Source organism: Dama dama, chromosome 13 (assembly GCF_033118175.1).
Source record: "Dama dama isolate Ldn47 chromosome 13, ASM3311817v1, whole genome shotgun sequence".
Taxonomy (NCBI): domain Eukaryota; kingdom Metazoa; phylum Chordata; class Mammalia; order Artiodactyla; family Cervidae; genus Dama; species Dama dama.
The window spans coordinates 40,306,991-40,326,594 of NC_083693.1; the positions used below are offsets into that span (position 1 = coordinate 40,306,991).

The window sequence follows — 19,604 nt, forward strand, 5'->3', positions numbered from 1 at the left end:
ACTTGGAAATACAAAGGTTTTCCTAGGTACTGTATTATTTTCACCCAAATCTCCAGCCTTGCTCATTGATGGAAGCAGGGTCGGTTACATGGAGTAGACAAGGAGCTTCGGGCAGGAATGAGGCTGACTGTCAGAGATAGGGCGAGGGTGGAGTGAGGGCGTGTCTTCTGGAGGGTGTCGTGGCGCAAGGAAAGGCTCCCCCGGGGGTCTTCCCTCCCGGCCGCGATCGCCAGCCTCCGGGAACCTCTCGGCCCGCGGCAGATCGCCACATCTCCGCGGCCCGCCCCCAGCGCCGTGCGACCCAATCAGAGGCGCAGCCTGCCGCCCCGCCCCCCCATACCAGGGATATATAGGCCTCGGCCTGGCCAGTTTCACCATAGCAGTTGTGGCTCGGGCCTTAGCGTTAGAGCAGCCTAGAATCTGAGGGCACGGCCCTCTCCGCATTCCGTTCCCACCTCCGTACGTACGCCGCGCGGCCTCTCTGCAGCGTCCGTCCGAGCGCCGCCGCTGGCGTGGGCCCCGCCTGCTTCCCTCCTCGCCTCTCTGTGTGTCCGCGGCTGGCCGGCGCGATGCAGCTGGACCTGAGGCCCGCCACGCTGGGGCTGCTGCTGCTGTGCGCCGCGGCAGCCGGCGCCGGGGAAGCCGAGGAGCTGCACTACCGGCAGGGCGAGCACCGCGCCGACTACGACCGCGAGGCGCTGCTGGGCGGCCAGGTGAGACGGCCAGACGGGAGGCTGGGAGGGCCGGGCCTCGCAGCGCGGCTGCCGCGGGCTTTGTCCCCGCGGGACAAAGGGGGCGGCCGGGCGAGGCCTGGTCGGAGCAGCCTGACAATGGGGGCCGGGCGGGGCGCCGCTCACTCTCCGATGGACCCCGGGGTCTGTAAGCTCGTGAAAATAGTGCGGCCCAAGAGCCGGATCCCTTCTACTCTCCCTGCAAGGGGCAGGATCACTGGGGGGGATCATTGGGGGCAGGGCCCTTGGAGAGCAGATATGGGTCACCCCAAAAGCCCTCGGCAAGGGAGGTCTCTAATAGCTCTGTTTTTCTCTACCATTTTGCCCTCCTGATAGTAATGCTTGAACCCCCCTGTATATCGCTTACCTCCCAAAGGAAGAAGTCGATGAATATGTTAAACTCTCCCCCGAAGAGCAACACAAAAGACTGAAGTCAATCATAAAGAAAATTGACTTGGACTCAGATGGCTTTCTCACCGAAAGTAAGGACATCCTACACAACTAACAATGGAGACCTCCCTTTGTAGGAGACAAACACAAACATTTAAGCAGGGTGTCTGTTGAGTGTAGATGACTAGTGTTGCAGTCAATTAGAGATGCTATGTGAGAGGGGAAAAAGGACATGGTGAGTAGGTTTTATACCTCCAAATCTTTAGACATAGGTTACCAAGTAAAGCTCAATGCTTTCTTCAGTAATACATAAGCATCATTGACCCTTCATGGTGTGTTGAGGTCATACGTAGAGCAACTTCCCTACTCCTCACATGACTTTTTATCAATGTCAACAATGTGATTCATTTTGGAGAAACATACTAAAACCTTAAGGCATTAAGTTTATTGCTCTTTTGATAAATGCTTCATTAGAATCTTAAGAACTTGCTTCTTTTTATAAGCAAGTAGAAAAGGACCTGTTCGTGTGAATTGTGTTTATGACAGGTTATTATAACTTGGTAGGAACCATAGAATCATTATATCCACCTCTTTTTGTAGGGGTGAAGAAACTGAAACCCAGAGGCATAAGTACCTTGCTCAAATGAGTGGCAAAGCCAGAATTAGAATCCATATCTCCTGCCCTTAATTCAGCCTTTAATATCCTTCACTTAAAAAAAACAAAAACTGAGTGCTCTTAGATAGGTTCTAGAATCAGGAATGAAATGCACAGATTATTAAAAGAATATTCTAAATAAATAGCTGTGCACCTGCCTCTCCCCATTGCTTAATTCATTTGAAGAACCCTGTTAACTTTTCCAAATTGATCCTCAACAAAAATTCAGGAGCTGTTTTGCTATAACTCCCATTTAAATGCTGCTCAACATCTGAAGAATTAAGTTGCTTGAGAGAATTACAAGCTGATTGGTAAATTCAAGATGTGTTGTCAATGAAGTGCCCTCAGGTGTGGTCACCAATATTAAGGTTTTGTTCCTTCTACGTGAACAACAGAGCTTCTAGACTAATTATCCAATGAGAATAGGTCCATCTTTGGATACATTAGAGAGTGCACAAAATAATTTGGAAAACTAGGCGGCATTTATCTGTAAGGGGCCTATCTATGTTCAAATATTTAATAGTAAGCTTTTAAAAAATTAAAAGGAACTTAGTCCAAATCTTCATTTAATAGATGAGAAAACAAAACCTTGAGAGGGTAAACTTACCTCTAACAGCAGAGCTGAAGTGTGAAGCCCTATTTCTGGCCTCTGTTCCATTCTGTATCTTGTTATGCCTGGATGATCATTCCGCTTGAGGACTCTTTGGGAAGTTTTGCTTATTTGCATGTTAAGGGCCAGGACTGGGCTCGGGTTCTTGAGAGACAGCAAAGTTCAATGGAAGGAGTTTGGGCTTTGAAGCCAAACATGGGGTTTGAATCTGGACTCTGCTACTTATCAGTTATGAGTCCTCAATTTCTAATGTCAATTTCCTGAACTGTAAAGCAATGATTTTAATTGCCTTGTTTTGAGGATTAGAGACAGCGTCTGTAGAGGACTTAGTATAAAGTAACTGTTCCATGGTTACCACAATTATTCTATCCCAATTTAAAGTTTCAGGAGAGACAAAGTATCCTTACTTTTCTCTATTCACCTGACCTCCCCCAAACTAACAGAGTACCATTCTTTAAACTAAATGATGTATTATCTTTAAACCAAATGGGTATTCTTGCTATCCTTACAAATATGTACATTTTTCTCCCCTCATCCCCTTTTTTCTATGATGCATATACTAAATATCTCTATAGATATTTAAAAGTATTTTAAGATAGGTTTTTAAAAGTTGATTTGAAAGTGGACATTTGAGATTTAGAAACTTTTCTTCTATGTTTTCAGATACCCAGTTAAGACAAATAGCTATTAGAAGACAGGCATAAATCATAATTGCTACCCATAACTTTGTTAAAATTTCCTCCAGATGATTTATGACATAGTTAATGGTAATATACTGTAATAATGTTTCTCAAGCTTCAGTCACTTGAGTGCATTTTTCAGAATTTAGATCATACTTACTTATCTATTATTTCCTTAATATAGTCTTGATTCAACTCAATGTGAAATGTATTTTAAACTTTATATTACGTTTGTAAATGAAGAACACTTTTTTCTAATACGTATTAAAATAAGTGGGTAGCTATTCAAATATTTGTGCTTCCTGAGAGATCTGTGATAATTAGCAAAGTAAAAGTTGCCCAGTCGTGTCCAACTCTTTGTGACCTCGTAAACTGTACAGTCCATGGAACTCTCCAGGCCAGAATACTGGAGTGGGTAGCCTTTTCCCTTCTCCAGGGGATCTTCCCAACCCAGGGATCAAACCCAGGCCTCCTGCATTGCAGGTGGATTCTTAACCAGCTGAGCCACAAGGGAAGCCCAAGAATACTGGAGTGGGTTGCCTATCCCTTCTCTAGTAGATCTTCCCAACCCAGGAATCAAACCAGGGTCTCCCGCATTGCAGACAGATTCTTTACCAACTGAGCTATCAGGAAAGCCCAATTAGCAAAAGTTATCTGCAGTTTTTTGGATAATATGTTTTAAAAGTCAAGTGCTTTCTCAGCCAATTGGTAGTTTATTTAATAAATACTTGTTGAGCCTGGTGCTTTCTAGTCATTTGGAGTACCTCAGTGAACAAAATATACCAAACTCTCCGTACTCAAAGGGCTTACATTCTGGGTAGATCATGCATAACATTCTTAGATTCCAAACAGCTCTCCTCGCCTCCTCCTCCTATTTCTATGAACACAACTAAACCAGTTCTCATCAAATATTTATAAACACTAAAGTTTTTTTTTCTTTTAAAGAATGTTTAGAAATCCTCACTTCTCTTAAGTATCAGAATTACTGTCACATTCATTGTGTTCTGGGAAATTCTCATAGGTGAACTCAGTTCATGGATTCAAATGTCTTTTAAACATTATGCTATGCAAGAAGCAAAACAACAGTTTATTGAGTATGATAAAAACAATGATGGTAGTGTGTCATGGGATGAATACAACATTCAGATGTATGATCGGGTGATCGACTTTGATGAGAACACTGCTCTGGATGATGCAGAAGAGGAGTCTTTTAGGCAGGTAAGTATGTGTGCACGAGCTTTTTCTTTTGATCATTTCAGTTCAGTTTCCTGCATGAGTGAGCACAAGAAGCCTGAGGTCATCAACTGGATTGCCTTGTTCTCTAGGCAATCACCTGTTCTACCTCAGTGGTCCTTTTGATATTTCCTTTCTAGCGAGATTTAGGACTCTTATTCTGGACTGCCTCAGTTATCCCTGCATCCTTTTCTTAGCTGCATCATTTGTTCTCATTTCCTGGGTTGCTTTTTTAGTGTATTTTGATATGTTTCACAATATTGTATTTTATTGTGTTATTGAACGGTTGGTTTTGTATCATATTTATTAGGAAGATTATAGAGGTCTATTCCCATTTTTAAGTACTGAGGTTTATATAAAATAACTAAACATTTTAAAAATTGTGGTAAAATACACATAAAATTTACCATTTTACTATTTTTAAGTGTGCAGTTCCATATTTTTTTTTTTATTATATTCACACTTTCAGGCAATCAGTCTCCAGAATTTATTTCATCTTGCAAAACTGAAACTCTAAACCCATTAAAGTGTTGGTCACTTAGTCGTGTCTGACTCTTTGCAACCCCACTGTCTGTAGGCTGCCAGCCTCCTCTGCCCATGGAATTCTCCAGGCAAGAATACTGGAGTGGGTTGCCATTCCCTTCTCCAGAGGAATCTTTTCCACCCAGGGATCGAACCCAGGTCCCCTGCATTGCAGGCAGATTTTCTACCATCTGAGCCACCAGGGAAGCCTCAAATAACTCCCCGTTTCCACTTCCCCCAGCCCCTGGCGATCACCGCTTTACTTTGTGTCTCTGAATTCAACTACAGTAATTCCCCAACATATGAACGAGTTCCGTTCCAAAAGTGCATTCATGAGTCCAACAAAGTTAGCCTGTACCCAACAAACACAATCAGCTACACAGTATTATAATAGGTTTATCATACTTTTTGCACAAATAATACACACTAAATAAGTAAATAAAACAGCTTTAATCTTACAGTATAGTACCTTGAAAAGTACAGTAGTCCAGCACTGCTGCTTTTATGCTTGCCTCTGGACATCTTGGCCTTGAAATAAGGAGACCGTGCTACTGTATTCTATACAGTGCCTGCTTGCATGCTGAGTTGCTTCAGTCATATCTGACTTTGCAATGCCAGGCTCCTCTGTTCACGGCAAGAATACTGGAATGGGTTGCCATTTCCTTCTCTAGGGCATCTTCCGACCCAGGGATCAAACCTGTGTCTCTTACGTCTTCTGCACTGGCAGACTGGTTCTGTACCACTAATGCCACCTTCAAAGCTCTTACTCCGTGCAGTACTGTACAGTAAGGTACACAAGAGCATAAGCACTTGGAGAGGATGCATGCATGTGACAGTGGACGCCAGACATGTGAATTAACTTAAGTGATTGGACATGAAGACGCACGTTCACATCTTTGAAAGTTTGCAACTTGAAGGTTCATATGAAGGAGACTTACTGTATTCTAGGTACCTCATATAAGTGGAATCATACAGTATATTTTTTATGATTAGCTAATTTCATTTAGCAGTCTCCAGATTTGTCCAGGTCATAGTATGTGTCAAAATTTCCTTTTAAAGACAATAATATTCCATTATATGTATATATCACATTTTGTTATCCATCAGTCAATGGTGAGTTGAGTTGCTTCATCTTTTTGGCTATTGTGAGTAATGTTGCTATGAACGTGGATGTACAAATATCTCTTTGAGATCCTGCCTTTAATTCCTTTGGGCGTACATCCAGAAGTGGAATTGCTAGTTCATATATAGTAATTCTATTTTTAAATTTCTGAGGAACTGCAACACTGTCTTCCATAGTGGCTGCACCATTTAAAATAACTTATTTTTAAAGTTTCAGTATCACTGTGAGTTGTGTTGTGTCTCATGGTTTGATTTGTTGAAATATACTTCTTAAGCAGAGTTGAGGAGGACATATTTAGGAATTAATAGGAACTTTTAAAAACTTTACTTAGTAATTAGTAGGAACTCTGTAAGACAAATTACTATAAGCCTTAGAAGTTGATATTGTGAATACTTTGTATTTTAGAGGTAATTTTAAAGACTTTTTTTAAAAAGAGGTTTTTGTATGTGGAAAAAATAAACAACTTTTTGCAAAGGTTGTGTCCCAAAATATTAGTCAAGGGTGCTTTGAAGACTTTTGAGCTTCCTCTGTTGGTATCTACAGTTTAGTTTTTAATGTGGCCATATTGTAGCATTGTATATGCTATTTATTTTAGAACCATATTGGCCACTTGAACTCTGTAGGTCATCACTAACTCAAAATTGGTTGTTTCTCTGCTAAGGATTGTCGACTAAAAAAATGCACAACTTGAGGGTTGTGCGTTAAGTTTTATTTGAGGCAATATGAGGACTGCAGCCTCGGAGACAGCACCTCAGGTAGCTCTGAGAAACTGCTCCAAAGATGTAGGGGGAAAGGAAAGGACAGTATATATGTGATTTTGGTAAAGGGCGAGTACATACAGTCAAGCACATTTATTTTTTAGAAAGTTTCTGCTGGTCTTAGGAAGCGTCTGCTAGTCATGAGAAACAGTTGTCAACCATGAAGGATTTTAGTGCTTTTCTAGAGATGAGGAGATACAAGAATTGGGCTCATAAAGTTATCTCCTGAGAATACCTAACTATCTGAAGACCGGTCCTGCCAGTTTTCCCAGAACTCAGAGTGCCTGGTTTCTGCTGTCCGTCCTGAGCTCCTTCAGAGGGTGTTGGAGGCCAGCAGCTGCAGCAGCACGTGATTTAATTCTTGTAGAGGTAGATGGCAAGCACCCGTGAAAGTGAAAGTGAAAGTTAAGTTGCTCAGTCGTGTCCAACTCTTTGCGATCCCATGGACTGTAACCCACCAGGCTCCTCCATCCATGTCCTTCTCCAGGCAAGAATACTGGAATGGGTTGCCATTTCCTTCTCCAGGGGATCTTCTCGACCCAGGGATCGAACCCAGGTCTCCTGCATTGCAGGCAGATGCTTTAACCTCTGAGCCAAACCTCTTCCATGGCATGTGCCAATTTGTTGTTGACATGATTATGCATATGCTATGCCTATACCACCAGTGTGGAGGTTAAGGACTGCAGCTTGGGGACCAGTCAACTTGGCTTTACATTCAGCAAGGGCTTCCCCAGTGGCTCATCAGTTAAAAAATCCACTTGCTCTTCAGGAGCTGGAGGAGATGCGAGTTCAATCCCTGGGTTGGGAAGATCCCCTGGAGGAGAAAATGGAAACCCACTCCAGTATTCTTGCCAGGAAAATCCTATGGACTGGCAGGCTACAGTCCAAAGGGTCGCAAAGCATCAAACAGGACTGAGCGTGCACGCAATACCACTTGACAGTGGTGTGCCTTTAGGTTAAATTAAACCTCCTGTGCCTCAGCTACCTCATATCTAAAAATGGGGATGATAATAGTATGGAGAAATAGTAATGAATAGTAGCATTGAACTGGTAAATCCTTCTATGTTAATTTGAAAGAAAATTGTTGAAGAAAACATGTGAGTCACATGTTTATCTCTAATACTTACAATCAGCTTTTGGAAGTTGTTTAAGCATTGTTAACTGTATCAGCTTTAGAATAGATAAGATTTAATATATAGGGGGAAAATATCCTCCTTTTCTCCTTACTTGGGTCTTCATCTTACAGCAGACTGAAAAGAGTGTAAATCAGTCTTTTCACTACTTAGTGCTAAAAAGAAAACAAAGGATGATAATGAGATCTAGAATTTGTCTGTCTGCTAGTTATTCTCCTTTACTGTAGGAATTAACTCATCTTAAAAAGCATCGTTCACATTCCAAGATTTTTCTAAAACCAAACCATGGTATGACATTATGACTTCTTTGCCAGGCAATAATACAAATGTTAAATACAGTATTTTAAAATCTTAGCAGAAGTAGATTCTGTGTTTTTTTTTTTTCACTCAAAAGATTAATTATTATCCCATCAGAAAGTAGGAAAGTTGTGTAGTTTTTTAAAATCTACATTCTTTGGAGGGTGGAATGTAATAATACATGATGGTATTGAGAAGAAAATCTTCACTTTAAAGAAATACATGACTTGTTACATAAACTGTTTATGAACAGTCTTTTTTTTTATAAGATGTCTGATTTTAATGCTGTGTTTCCCACCCAGGTACTCAGGACATGTTGATTATAAGACTGTACTTTTAAAGAATGAATTAGATGGACCTTATAGCCTAAAGGAATTAATGGGTCCCTGAAATGAACACTTCTCAATGGGAGTCCTATTGATCCTATTGCTTATTCTTCAACAACATAGGAATATGTCTGTACATGAAATTCTATTTATAATACTGTTAGAATTATATATATATATATTTACATATATAACCCACTAAAAGTGGATGTGGGATGTAAAAATGAACCCAGACACAACTGCACGATTCTGCAAAATAAAAAATAAAAGGATGAAGAATGCATCGATCTTGATCAAAGTTAGAGCCTAAACATTGTACCATAAAATAATCATAAAAAGTAATTGGATATCCAAATAAAATGTTTCTGTATGGAAGCCTATTAAAAAACAAAATCAATTTGCTAGCTGAATTATATGTTACTTATAATGTTTTCATATAAAGAATAGAGATAACCTGGAATAATGACTCGCAGGCTGTGAGATGCCGGAAAAAAGTATTTCTTTATGACCTGATGAACAAGTATAGTCAGCACTTTTAAGCAGGATAATTAAAGTTTGAGGACCTACCTGGCAAAAGCTCAATTCCTATAACTTCTAAAGCCAGCTGCTGAATGTGCATGTGTAAGCAGGATTTATTTGTGTAAGATATAATCATGCATGTGGCTAATCAGAATTTTAAGACCTAGACTTTTGCTCTATTATCACAGGTTATATATTTCCTCATGTAAAATCTTTAGTCTACCAAAAGATGGCAGTTTTGTTCTTCACAAGTTTCTGTTACAATGTAAAAATAAATGACTATGGTAGTTTCTATCTTTTTACTACTGTGCATAGTATTTTCTATGTACTAGAACACAAGGGTTTTATACAGAAAAAAAAAATGTTGAGGTTTTATGAAACTGACAGTCCTTTGTGGTCATCTTTTAGAAATTTGCCCCTTTGGAAAAAATCTTTTGGTGTATTAGCTTCTTTAATATGAGTCTCTAATAAATTGTGTTCTTTAAATGACCATGAATAAAACTTTTAAAAATCACATTATTTTTTAAAAACCTGAGAAATGTAAATGAGAAAAGTACTTCTTTTTTTTTTTTTTAAGAAATCTCAGCTGTTGAAAGAGATCCTTTCTTTCCATAGGCAAGTTTGGCCAAATTCAGCTCCCTCTGCTGAAACATGGACCTTTTTGCTCCAGATTGAAGGGTTCTTTCATAAGGAAATCTAAGCACTTTAGTATTTTGAATAGTGATTTATTCAAAAAACTTGATTGACTCAGCTAAGTACCTCCAGTTCTTGTTTTTCTACTTTTCCCCACGTTAAACCTGAACATAACATGTACATTATTTAGTCTAGTTATTTAAAATTATGAAACATTAAGTTAAAAGCAGCTATTTGGAAACATTTTTTTTTCTCTGTCATGATTTGGTGAATATAACTGGTTAGTGGAATCTGGGTGTTTAAAAGACAAATTCCTTGGGGAAAGAAGTGAGCCTCTCCACTGTAAATCAGTCATCGTAAAAGAACTAGTGTTTCAGTAAATGACTGCTACCTAACCTCTAGCATTCTAAAAAATTGAAAAGAGCATTTCTTTTCAACAGTGAAACACATAAATTAAAAGCTTCTAAAATATTTGAAATTGTGCTTTTTAAAAAATGTGTGGTTTAATACACATCAGTTTATAAAAAGGAAAATTATTCCTAGAAATTTCTCAAAATAAAATGTATGCAGGATTAGCAATATGCCACTATTGGCTTCCAATGCTCTTAATTACAGAATTACCTTTGAGAAAATTGATTAAAAGCAGCTTTTTCTCTAATAGTCGCTACTACTTGGTTTCCCACCAAAGTGTACTTGAGGGGACAGGAAAGGAAGATGCACATGACAAGTAGAAAATGGTATGATTGTTTAACTCAACCCCAAGATAGGGGCTTTTCAGCTTTTGATGTATTTATCTGGACTTAGAAAATTAGCACCATAAAGAGCCTACAGAGAGTAGACTTCCAAATATTTACCAGAAGTATTCTCATAAGAGGACTATTTTTTGAAACCTGTTACAGTGTTTTTGAAAAGTCATATTGAAGACCAGAAATAGAAATAGGCACACCAAGAAACTAATAGATAATCTAAATTCATTGCTTTGGGGGCATTCAAAAAATTACTGCGATTGTTAAAGAAGATAGTGTGTAGTATTGTAGAAAGAACAGGAAGGATCCAAGTTCAATATATTTTAGCTGTTTTCCTGACATCCCTTTCAATAAATCATTTTAATCTCAGTATTTCTATGAATAATAGTAACATGTAACATTTATTGAATACCTAATATGTTTTCTAATTGCTTGATAGTTCTCATCCCAGTTGCTTAATAGAGATTTTTTCTTATTTATTATGAATTGTTCAGTTTATTTAAACTAAAAAAAAAAAAAAAAAAACAGTTCACTGATTTCTCTCACTTCCCTACCAGCCACTTCTGACAGCCACCAGTCTATTCTCTCCATCTGTGAACTTGGTTTTAGAGGAATGTTTTTGTTTGTTTGTTTTTAGATTCTACATATGAGAGGTCATACAGTATTTGTCTTTCTCTGACTTATTTCACATAGCATAATGCCCTTGAGGTATATCCATGTTGTTTCAAATGGCAAGATTATATTCTTTATGGCTGAGTAATATTCTATTATATATATAGTGGAATATATTATATAATTGCTATAGTAATTTCATTTATCCGTCAGTGGATATAGGTTGTTTCCATGTGTTGGCTATTGTAAGTAATGCTGTAGTGAACATAGAGGCTTGTATATCTTTTTGAGTTGGTATTTTCATTTTCTTTAGGTAAATACCCAGAAGTGGAATTGCTGGACTGTCTTGTTGTATAGCATCCAGGTGTCAGGTGTACCTCTGTGGTTTTGATTTGCATTTCCCTGATGATTTATGATGCTGAGCATCTTTTCATGTGCCTGTTGGCCATCTGTATGTATTCGGAAAACATCTATTCAGACCTGCCCTTTTGTTTTAGTTGGACTGTTTATTTTTCTTTTGAGTTGTACGAGTTCTGTATATATTTTGGATATTAGCCCCTTATCAGATAGATGATTTGCAAATATTTTCTCCCATTGAGTAGCTTTCATTTTGTTGATGATTTCTTTGGCTGTGCAGAAGCCTTTTAGTTTGATGTAGTCCCACTTGTTTGTTTTTGCTTCTGTTGTTTTTGGTGTCAAATTATCCCATTTGTATAGTTGAGGAGCCCAAAGAAGTTAAGCAGTTTGCCCTAAGTAACAAGTTAGTAAGTGGCATTGCTAGAATTCAGATCTGAGTCTCCCTATGTCGCTGCACTGCTTCTAGTAAATGCTTGTTATTTGCCCAACTTACCATCAAAGGGATGATGTGAAGATAAAATGTGATAATGGATATAAATGTACTTTAGAGTTCACATAGCTTGTATTTTTCAAAGTATTTTAATGACATTATGGGATGAATGAGAAAACCTTTAAATGTTCAATATTTTAATTTTCAAAGCTTCATTTAAAGGACAAGAAGCGATTTGAAAAAGCTAACCAGGATTCAGGACCTGGTTTGAACCTTGAAGAGTTTATTGCTTTTGAGCATCCTGAAGAAGTTGATTATATGACGGTAAGGAAGAAAAAATTTCAAGATAACTATTGAATAGCCAAAACTTTAAAACTTACTTTTACACAGTAATGAAAATGAATTATATAGAAAACAGAATTTTAGGAGATGATCTAAACTTTTCCTTGCTTCAGAAAAGGAGTGGGAAGAAGGAGGTTTTCTGGTGGAGTGGGGGTGTGTACAGGGTGGGAGAAGGTAAGGAATGAGGTTTTCTTTAATCTCTGAAATATGTATATGTATCTGTCTTTCCCTGGCTAATTTCTCTTTCATAACTGGGTTATCTTCAGTGCCTTCCTTGTCCTTTTGTAGCTTTAAGACTTTTCTCAGGTGTTTCAATATTAGTAACACTAGAACTTCCTGTTTAGTTTACAAGGTTACCTGTGAAAACTTTTGGTCTGGGAACACTATCACATTTAGATCCCTCTTCATAGGCTTTGGGGGTGGGATGAGGTGGGGGGAGGCAACTGCTAATGACTAATAATGTTTTTGCAGCTTTAGGCATAATGAGTCCTTTCATCCCTTTAGTACTTAAAAGAAGTACCAGCTCTTCAAAATTTTGCTGAGCTCTAGGTATAATTCAACACTGATTAAGTCCCTGCTATGACTTGGTAAACTTCTTGAGAGCAGAAACTATCATATTGGAGAGTAAACATTAACGTAAGAAATGGCTTTTCAAAAATAGGCTAAACATTTACATTGAGGTCTGCTGCCTGGCATCAGCCCCCAGCTGTGTGGCTTGGTTCCCTGGACATTTCAGGGAGGGAAGATGTAACTTTTTGCTTAATGGGTCATGGTTGGATGCTGCTGCCTTGATAGCAGGACTGCAGATAACCTTTTTCTCTCAAGCTCAGTGGTAAGACATCACCATCAGTGCCATTTCTCTTGCCATTGTGAGGCTTTGGATTTCTTACTTTCCACAAAGTACATGACTTAGTTTGAGAACAGTGCTGGGCACAGTTTGTTTAAGTGCCAGAATTAAGTGGAGATCAGCTAATTGAACCGTAGCATGGTAGGCAGAGGATGTTGGATCTTGATTATCTGGGGAATAAGGAAAAGTTGAAGACTGAGGAGGGAAATGACCAGTGATAGCAATGAAATAATTTAGGCATTATGTGTATGGCCCTGGAATATGAAGTGGCAATGGAATGAATTGATGAATGACCAACATTTGAAGAAAGCATAGACAGGAATGTTGACTGATGTAGCATGGGAGGGGAAGAGGGCAAGAATCAGAAATGACTCTGAGGTTGGAAGCTTGAGTAACAATGATACAAAAGCAGTACCATCGCAGAATGGGATATGTAGCATGGGAAAGGATGGTCTTTGTGCTGAGTTGGAGTTGATGGCAGCAGACAAGATGCGTGATCCTAAGATGGTGTCTCATTCAGAGCAGCTTCATTAATTTCTGTTTACCTTAATTGTCTTTGGATCCCTTTTTCCTTTTTTCCCCTTTAAGGTTATATAGGATAGGAAAGGGCAGGATATAAGATCAACTAAGTGATTCTACTTTGAATTAAAAGTTGGAATTTAAAAACATTTTCATACACATAATTTTAAAAATTATTTTAACCAAGGCAGCATTCTTGAAATAAGTCTGTTGTTTCTCAAGAAGATTACTTGAATGGAGGAATAATCATTTTGATCAGTGATTCTTTAATTGGATCACAGACTTCTTTAGAAAAAATATGATGCAAGCTGTGTACCCTGCCCCCGAAAAGTCCTGAACATGTCCGTGTTCATACACATAAAATACTGTGAATCAAGAGATTCTCAGATCCTCTCTCCAAAACTAATCTTTGGGTCTCCAGGTTAACATCCCCTAGTTTCTGTATCGAAAATCTGTTATATTTGATTTAAAAGAAAAAAAAAAAACCCAACAACTTCTACTTAAGTGTTGTTTCATACAGATGTAGATAAAGCCCCTGGATTTAACTACAATAAGAGACTTTTGAGAATATATTTCACTGTAGTTGCGGCGCTAGAATCCAGGCTGAAAAAGTATTCAGGCAGCAGCAGGTAATGAGGAAGACAGTAGATGTAACCTCCGAGAGGAAAAGAAAGACCAGGATGGTGGTTAAAGAGTGCAGCAAAGTCATGGGAACCTGAATGTTTTTAAAGGCATAGAAGAAGGAGCTAGTGGAAAGGGTTGGAGAGGCTGGAGTTAAGAGTAAAAGAAAGCACTCAGGAAGTGGGGAAGTATGGGATCCAGGAAGACAGTTGAGGGCTTCATCCTAGAGAAGAGGGGCAGAGTTTTAACTGCTGAGATCAAAGAGAAGGATGAGAGGAACAGGCACCAAAGTAGAGGTGGTTAAAGGTGAGAAGGAAGGATTTCAGAAGACCTCTGCCATGCTCAGAAAAACAGGAAGTCTTTGCCAAGAGCATGTTGGAGAGAGTTGCTGTTAAGACTTAGAGGAAATAGAGATGTCAAAAGACAGCCATGGAGTGTTAGGGAAGCTGAGGCAGAGACAGACTTCCAAGCTGCAGTGAGAGCCCACAGAAGTGGCAAAAAATAAATTTATAAGGATTAGGTTTCTATTTTTGTATCTTCCTCAGATTCTGGAATAAAGGAGAAAGTGATGTGGGTCTGATGTAGCATGTGGATTGGCATGATAAGAAAAGGGTCCAAGGGGTGCAGGAATGTAGTAAGGGAAGCACTGAAGCAGGTCATCTCGGGAAAATATAACTAGAAAGGGTGTGATCTTTGGGTCAGAAGAGATTAGTTGGTAAGGAGCCTTAGAAAGAGTCAGGAACCGATTTGGGGGCAGTCTAGGGTGGATGAGGGTTAGATGGATGGAAGAAGAAGCAAGGAAGTTGAAGTTGTATAGGGTACTGACCCATTTCAGGCAACAGTTCTGTGCAGAGACATCTGAGATGAGGGTTCTTTTGGCTTGTTCATGGATTGGCAGGAAAGTGAAATTAAAGAAGACAAAGGTAGTATAAGATATATCATTCTTCAGAAGGCGGTAATGTGCAGAAAATAGAAGTGTGAGTTTATTGCCAAGGTTATGCAGGAGGGTGAGGTAGAGTGCTCAATAACAGAAGCTTAAGGATGTTAAATTCTAAGCTATTTGGGGTTTTATTCCTGCTTCTAAATTCCAGTGTTTAGAAAGATTGTGTGGCAAGTATAGACAAAATAATTATTCCTAAAGAATAATTATGTTAATTATTTCTATAGTAGGATTAATTATAGTAGAAATAATTCAATAATTAATTCTATAGTAGGATTGATTCAGATGGTGATGGGATTGAAACTTTTGTGACAGATTTTTTTTTTTTTTTTTGTGAACATGCAATAGGAATTTGTCATTCAAGAGGCTTTAGAAGAACATGACAAAAATGGTGATGGATTTGTTAGTTTGGAAGAATTTCTTGGTGACTACAGGCGGGACCCGAGTAAGTAGACTGGGGATGTGTGGAAGGAAGGGGGAAAAAAGGAAGAAATTGAAAGATAGTCTTGCTCATTGAGAGCTCTGTTTGACAGAGGAAAATGGAAGAAGAACTGGGCCTGCTACCTCTTTGTTCTGCCAAGTTCAATAAAATACTAGCAAAACAAAGGGACTTAAAGCCTATCTGAGAATGCTGTTTTGCTCACTTTTAGTTCAACATGTAGAGCCAAGCATTTTTCTTTGTTTTCAAACAAATACAATGTAATTATCAATTCAGATGGCTGAGGAAGTAAAGGTTGATATTTTTAAACAGACTTCCTGTACCTTTGCATGTAGATATTAGAAGAAAAAAATATATAAAATCCTATAAATACTAGAATAAGACCGTGAAAAGTGGCTTACTGAGTGTTTGAAATTTAAGGAGTTTTTATATGCAGCTTTTTGTATAAGCAGCTGTCTTTTCAGAATTTTTGCTTAGTGTCACTTACGGTGAATGTCACTTTAAAATTACCTATGGCATTACTTTGTAAGAACACACATTGTAAGAACGCATGGGAAGATTTAGTCACATGATGTTCATAAAGCCGTTACCCAGTTCAAACTTGGGCAAACAATATCAGAACAAATAGCAGCAGTTAGCAAAATTACTAGTTTGTGATAATATGCAACACTTAAAAATTTTTTTTTCTCCATAAGATCTTTACATAGACTTTCATGTTTGTTTATCTTTGTTTTTCACTTTTTCAGTTGAGTTTTTTCCCAGAACAGTTTTATAACAAAGCTGATTTTTTTTTCTTCTTGGCCACACCACACAGCATGTGGGATCCTAGGTCCCCCCACCAGGGCGTTGAATCCACGGTGCCTGCAGTGGAAGCACAGAGGCCCAAAGCCTGGTCTGCCAGGGAGGTCCTTATGCAACAGTTTTACATATGTCCCCTCCCTTCTGAACCTCCCTCTCCTCTCCCTCCATATCCCACCCCTCTATGCAACAATTTTAAAACTCTGAGTATCACTTTTGAATATTACTACAGAGTTTGCACTTATTTCAGCCCTTTTCAGTTAAGCGCTTTGTTTCTTTGGGCCTCCTTTATGTGGTAAGCTTTAAATTCATTTCCTCTATCTGGGGCTATATCAGACTTCTTTTTGGATACATGTGATATTCTTGTGTGTGCATGTTTATGTTCTTTTTTAATATTAATATATTAATAGCTGCAAATGAAGATCCAGAGTGGATACTTGTTGAGAAAGATAGATTCATGAATGATTATGACAGAGATGCTGATGGCAGACTTGATCCGCAAGAACTGTTGTCCTGGGTTGTACCCAATAACCAGGGCATTGCACAAGAAGAGGTAAGTATTACAGAATGATTCTCTCATCCCCAAATTTGTGCCATTGTAGTAAAGGAAATTCAGAACCTTAAGCCAAAGAAGGAAGTAGTGGAGTTATTTAGGATCAATGCATTGCTATTTCTTGATTTAAATCTGTTTTAGACTGTCAAAGAGACAAGGAAGTTAAGATGGTATTATGTGTGAATTGAATAGTACAATAGAATAATGAAAGTTTGTATTTACCTCTGGGGCTCAAAATGAGTTATACTAATTTTCCTTGACTTTGAGATATCCTGAATTGGATTTGAGTTGGGAGGAGACAGAACCCAGCAGAAATTAAGAAAGGAGGTAATGAGAAATGGCTGTAGACAGACCCAGTCATGAGAGTTAGTACTTTTAGATACTTAGACAATAATGAGTACTTGGTATACCTGAATGATTTTGACAAATCAGATCCCATTAAAATGTGAACATCTTGCTGAAAAAATGCTTATTATGCTTGACACCTTTTTGTTTTATTTTAAAGGCTCTTCATCTAATTGATGAAATGGATTTGAATAGTGACCGAAAGCTCTCTGAAGAAGAGATTCTGGAGAACCAGGACTTGTTTCTTACAAGTGAAGCCACAGATTATGGCAGACAGCTTCATGATGAATATTTTTATCATGATGAGCTTTGATCCCTGGGTGTATCTGAATAGAGCACTGGCTCCTTTTATAGTTTGTTACCAGCTTTACTTTTGTGATAAAATGTTGATGTTATATTTTACACTCTTAAGTCTTACCAGAGTCAAAATTATCTTAATGTACATTATAGTTTTGGCCTTTCAGGAGAAAAGTAAAACAAAAACCTGATATTTATTTCCACATGCATTGAAGAAATGAAACAATGTTGTGCCATATGACAAAAAAGTCTTGCCTAAACAGTCCATCTGTTTAGTACTGTATTGTGAAATATTTGAGTTCTGTTTCCATACTTGGAAAAAAAAAAAAAAAACGGAGGATTTTAGAGATGCCTGAACAATATTATTTAAGTAGTATGTGACTAAGCTATCGATTTTTGTTTTAAGTAGGTTTAACTTGGGAACTGACAGAAAGACATTGTTTTTAGATTTAGCATTTTGTTTTAAACCTTTAAAGGAACCTTATAAGGACTTATACCTCACATATTAATGGTGAGAAGTTCTGCTTAATTTTAAAATGGTTTCTATAAAGGGTTTTAATGTATGAAATAGAACTTTATATTTTTGCATATGTATAGATAGTAATTATATTTAATGTGTAACTATAGCATTACGGTGTGTGGAATTTGACTTTGTTCAGAACTCTCTTCTTTTTTTTTTTGACTGATTAAAAATGAAATGTCCTATCTTTTTATATGTTTGTTTGATTTTCTTTGATCTTTCAGGTAAACCTTGAATTCAGCAAGTTTTGTTGTATTATACATTACCTCACCTCATTCATTCCTGTATTTGAGAAGTAAATGTTCTCAAAACTTTGTTAAATTATATTCTTGCTGCATATTCTTATTTTGGTTTTTTTGGATAAAAGAATCATATTGTAATTCAACGTACCCCTGACATGTTTCAGTTGCTAGTGTAGCAAATGTGGACTTGCTCTTTCAGGCTGGAAACAATCGTAAGGATTGTACACATTGAAATTACCAGTAGAGCCTGAGATCAGTCATACTGAAATTAAAATCACACTTGATAAGCATTTGTCCATACCTATGTGGTCAGTTTTAACCTTATTCAGGAAGTTAGCTTGTTACCTTTGTGGGGAGTAAGAAAAGTGAGAAGGTGAGAAATTTATTTTTTTCCTAGCTTTAACTCACAGTTTCTCTTTCTGTTTTCTTAAATTACCTGTATTTGTGGGTGAAGGGGTCAGTTATGCATTCTGTTAATCGTTTTCCAGTCTGAAGTTGTCTCTTTGATAGCATGCACAGCATTGGGAGGCTCAGCTAGTCTTTATGAGTATTAGAGAAAACCTGAAACTCTTTTCTGATAGAATGAACTGTGTCTGCTTAACCTCTCTATTGCTCCCATTTTTGCTGATGTGAGTTGTGAATGCAGGTTATAAACTCTCACACTTTAATGATAGCTTGCTTACCCTGGTGGCTAAAGTACATGGTTTTTATTTTAACTTACGATACTTGTCTGGTTCTTTAAGAATTAAAAGATACACAGTTATTACTCATCTGCCATTTGTCAACCTTACTGAAATCGGGGTATTTGAAATAACTAGTTTGATTAGCATGCTAATCATTTGTTTTTCTTACTAGATTCTCCAAAATCTATACCAGAATTGTTAGAGGATCAGATACAGCTTTTATTTTAATCTGATGAGTTAAGAGTTAGCATTCTACATTCAGCCTTGATTTCATGTGGCTATAAGAATTTTGGTCACATTATTAGTGGTCATCCATATCTGTACTTCTTTAATCCCTGGCATAAAGAAATTATACTTTCCAGCCCCCATGTGGGTGAACAAGGGCTGGTTCTCACCAGTTAAATGTGAGTGGAAGTAGTATACATCACTCCCAAAGCAGACCAGTGACAAACCTCTGCCATGCCTTTGCCCTGGTGTTGTAGAGGACGCCTCACTTGAAATGGTGAAGCCACAAGATCAAAGTAGTCTTTTTAAAGGTTTCTTGTTTTTTGGCTGCGCTGGGTCTTCCCTGCTATGCACAGGCTTTCTCTGGTTGCAGCAAGCCAGGTGCTACTCATCGTTGCTGTGTGTGGGCTTCCCTTGCAGTGGCTTCTCTTGTTGCAGAGCAGGCTCAGGACTTATGTCGCACAGCTTAGCTGCATGT

General features: G+C 38.2%; 1 protein-coding gene across 2 annotated transcripts; it reads left to right on the top strand.

Moving 5' to 3' along the window:
• Positions 1–390: 390 nt before the first annotated feature.
• On the top strand, positions 391–18,163 carry RCN2 (reticulocalbin 2). 2 transcript variants are annotated; one of them, XM_061158923.1, is made up of 7 exons: positions 391–713; positions 1,108–1,213; positions 4,088–4,284; positions 11,966–12,079; positions 15,373–15,469; positions 16,672–16,814; positions 17,320–18,163. In XM_061158923.1, the coding sequence occupies exons 1-7, from the start codon at positions 570–572 to the stop codon at positions 17,470–17,472; spliced, it is 954 nt and encodes a 317-aa protein (XP_061014906.1). In that variant the 5' UTR covers positions 391–569; the 3' UTR covers positions 17,473–18,163. The 2 variants fall into 2 exon arrangements, with proteins under 2 accessions (XP_061014906.1, XP_061014907.1); XM_061158924.1 differs by having other exon boundaries at positions 11,978–12,079.
• The last annotated feature ends 1,441 nt before the right edge of the window (positions 18,164–19,604 follow it).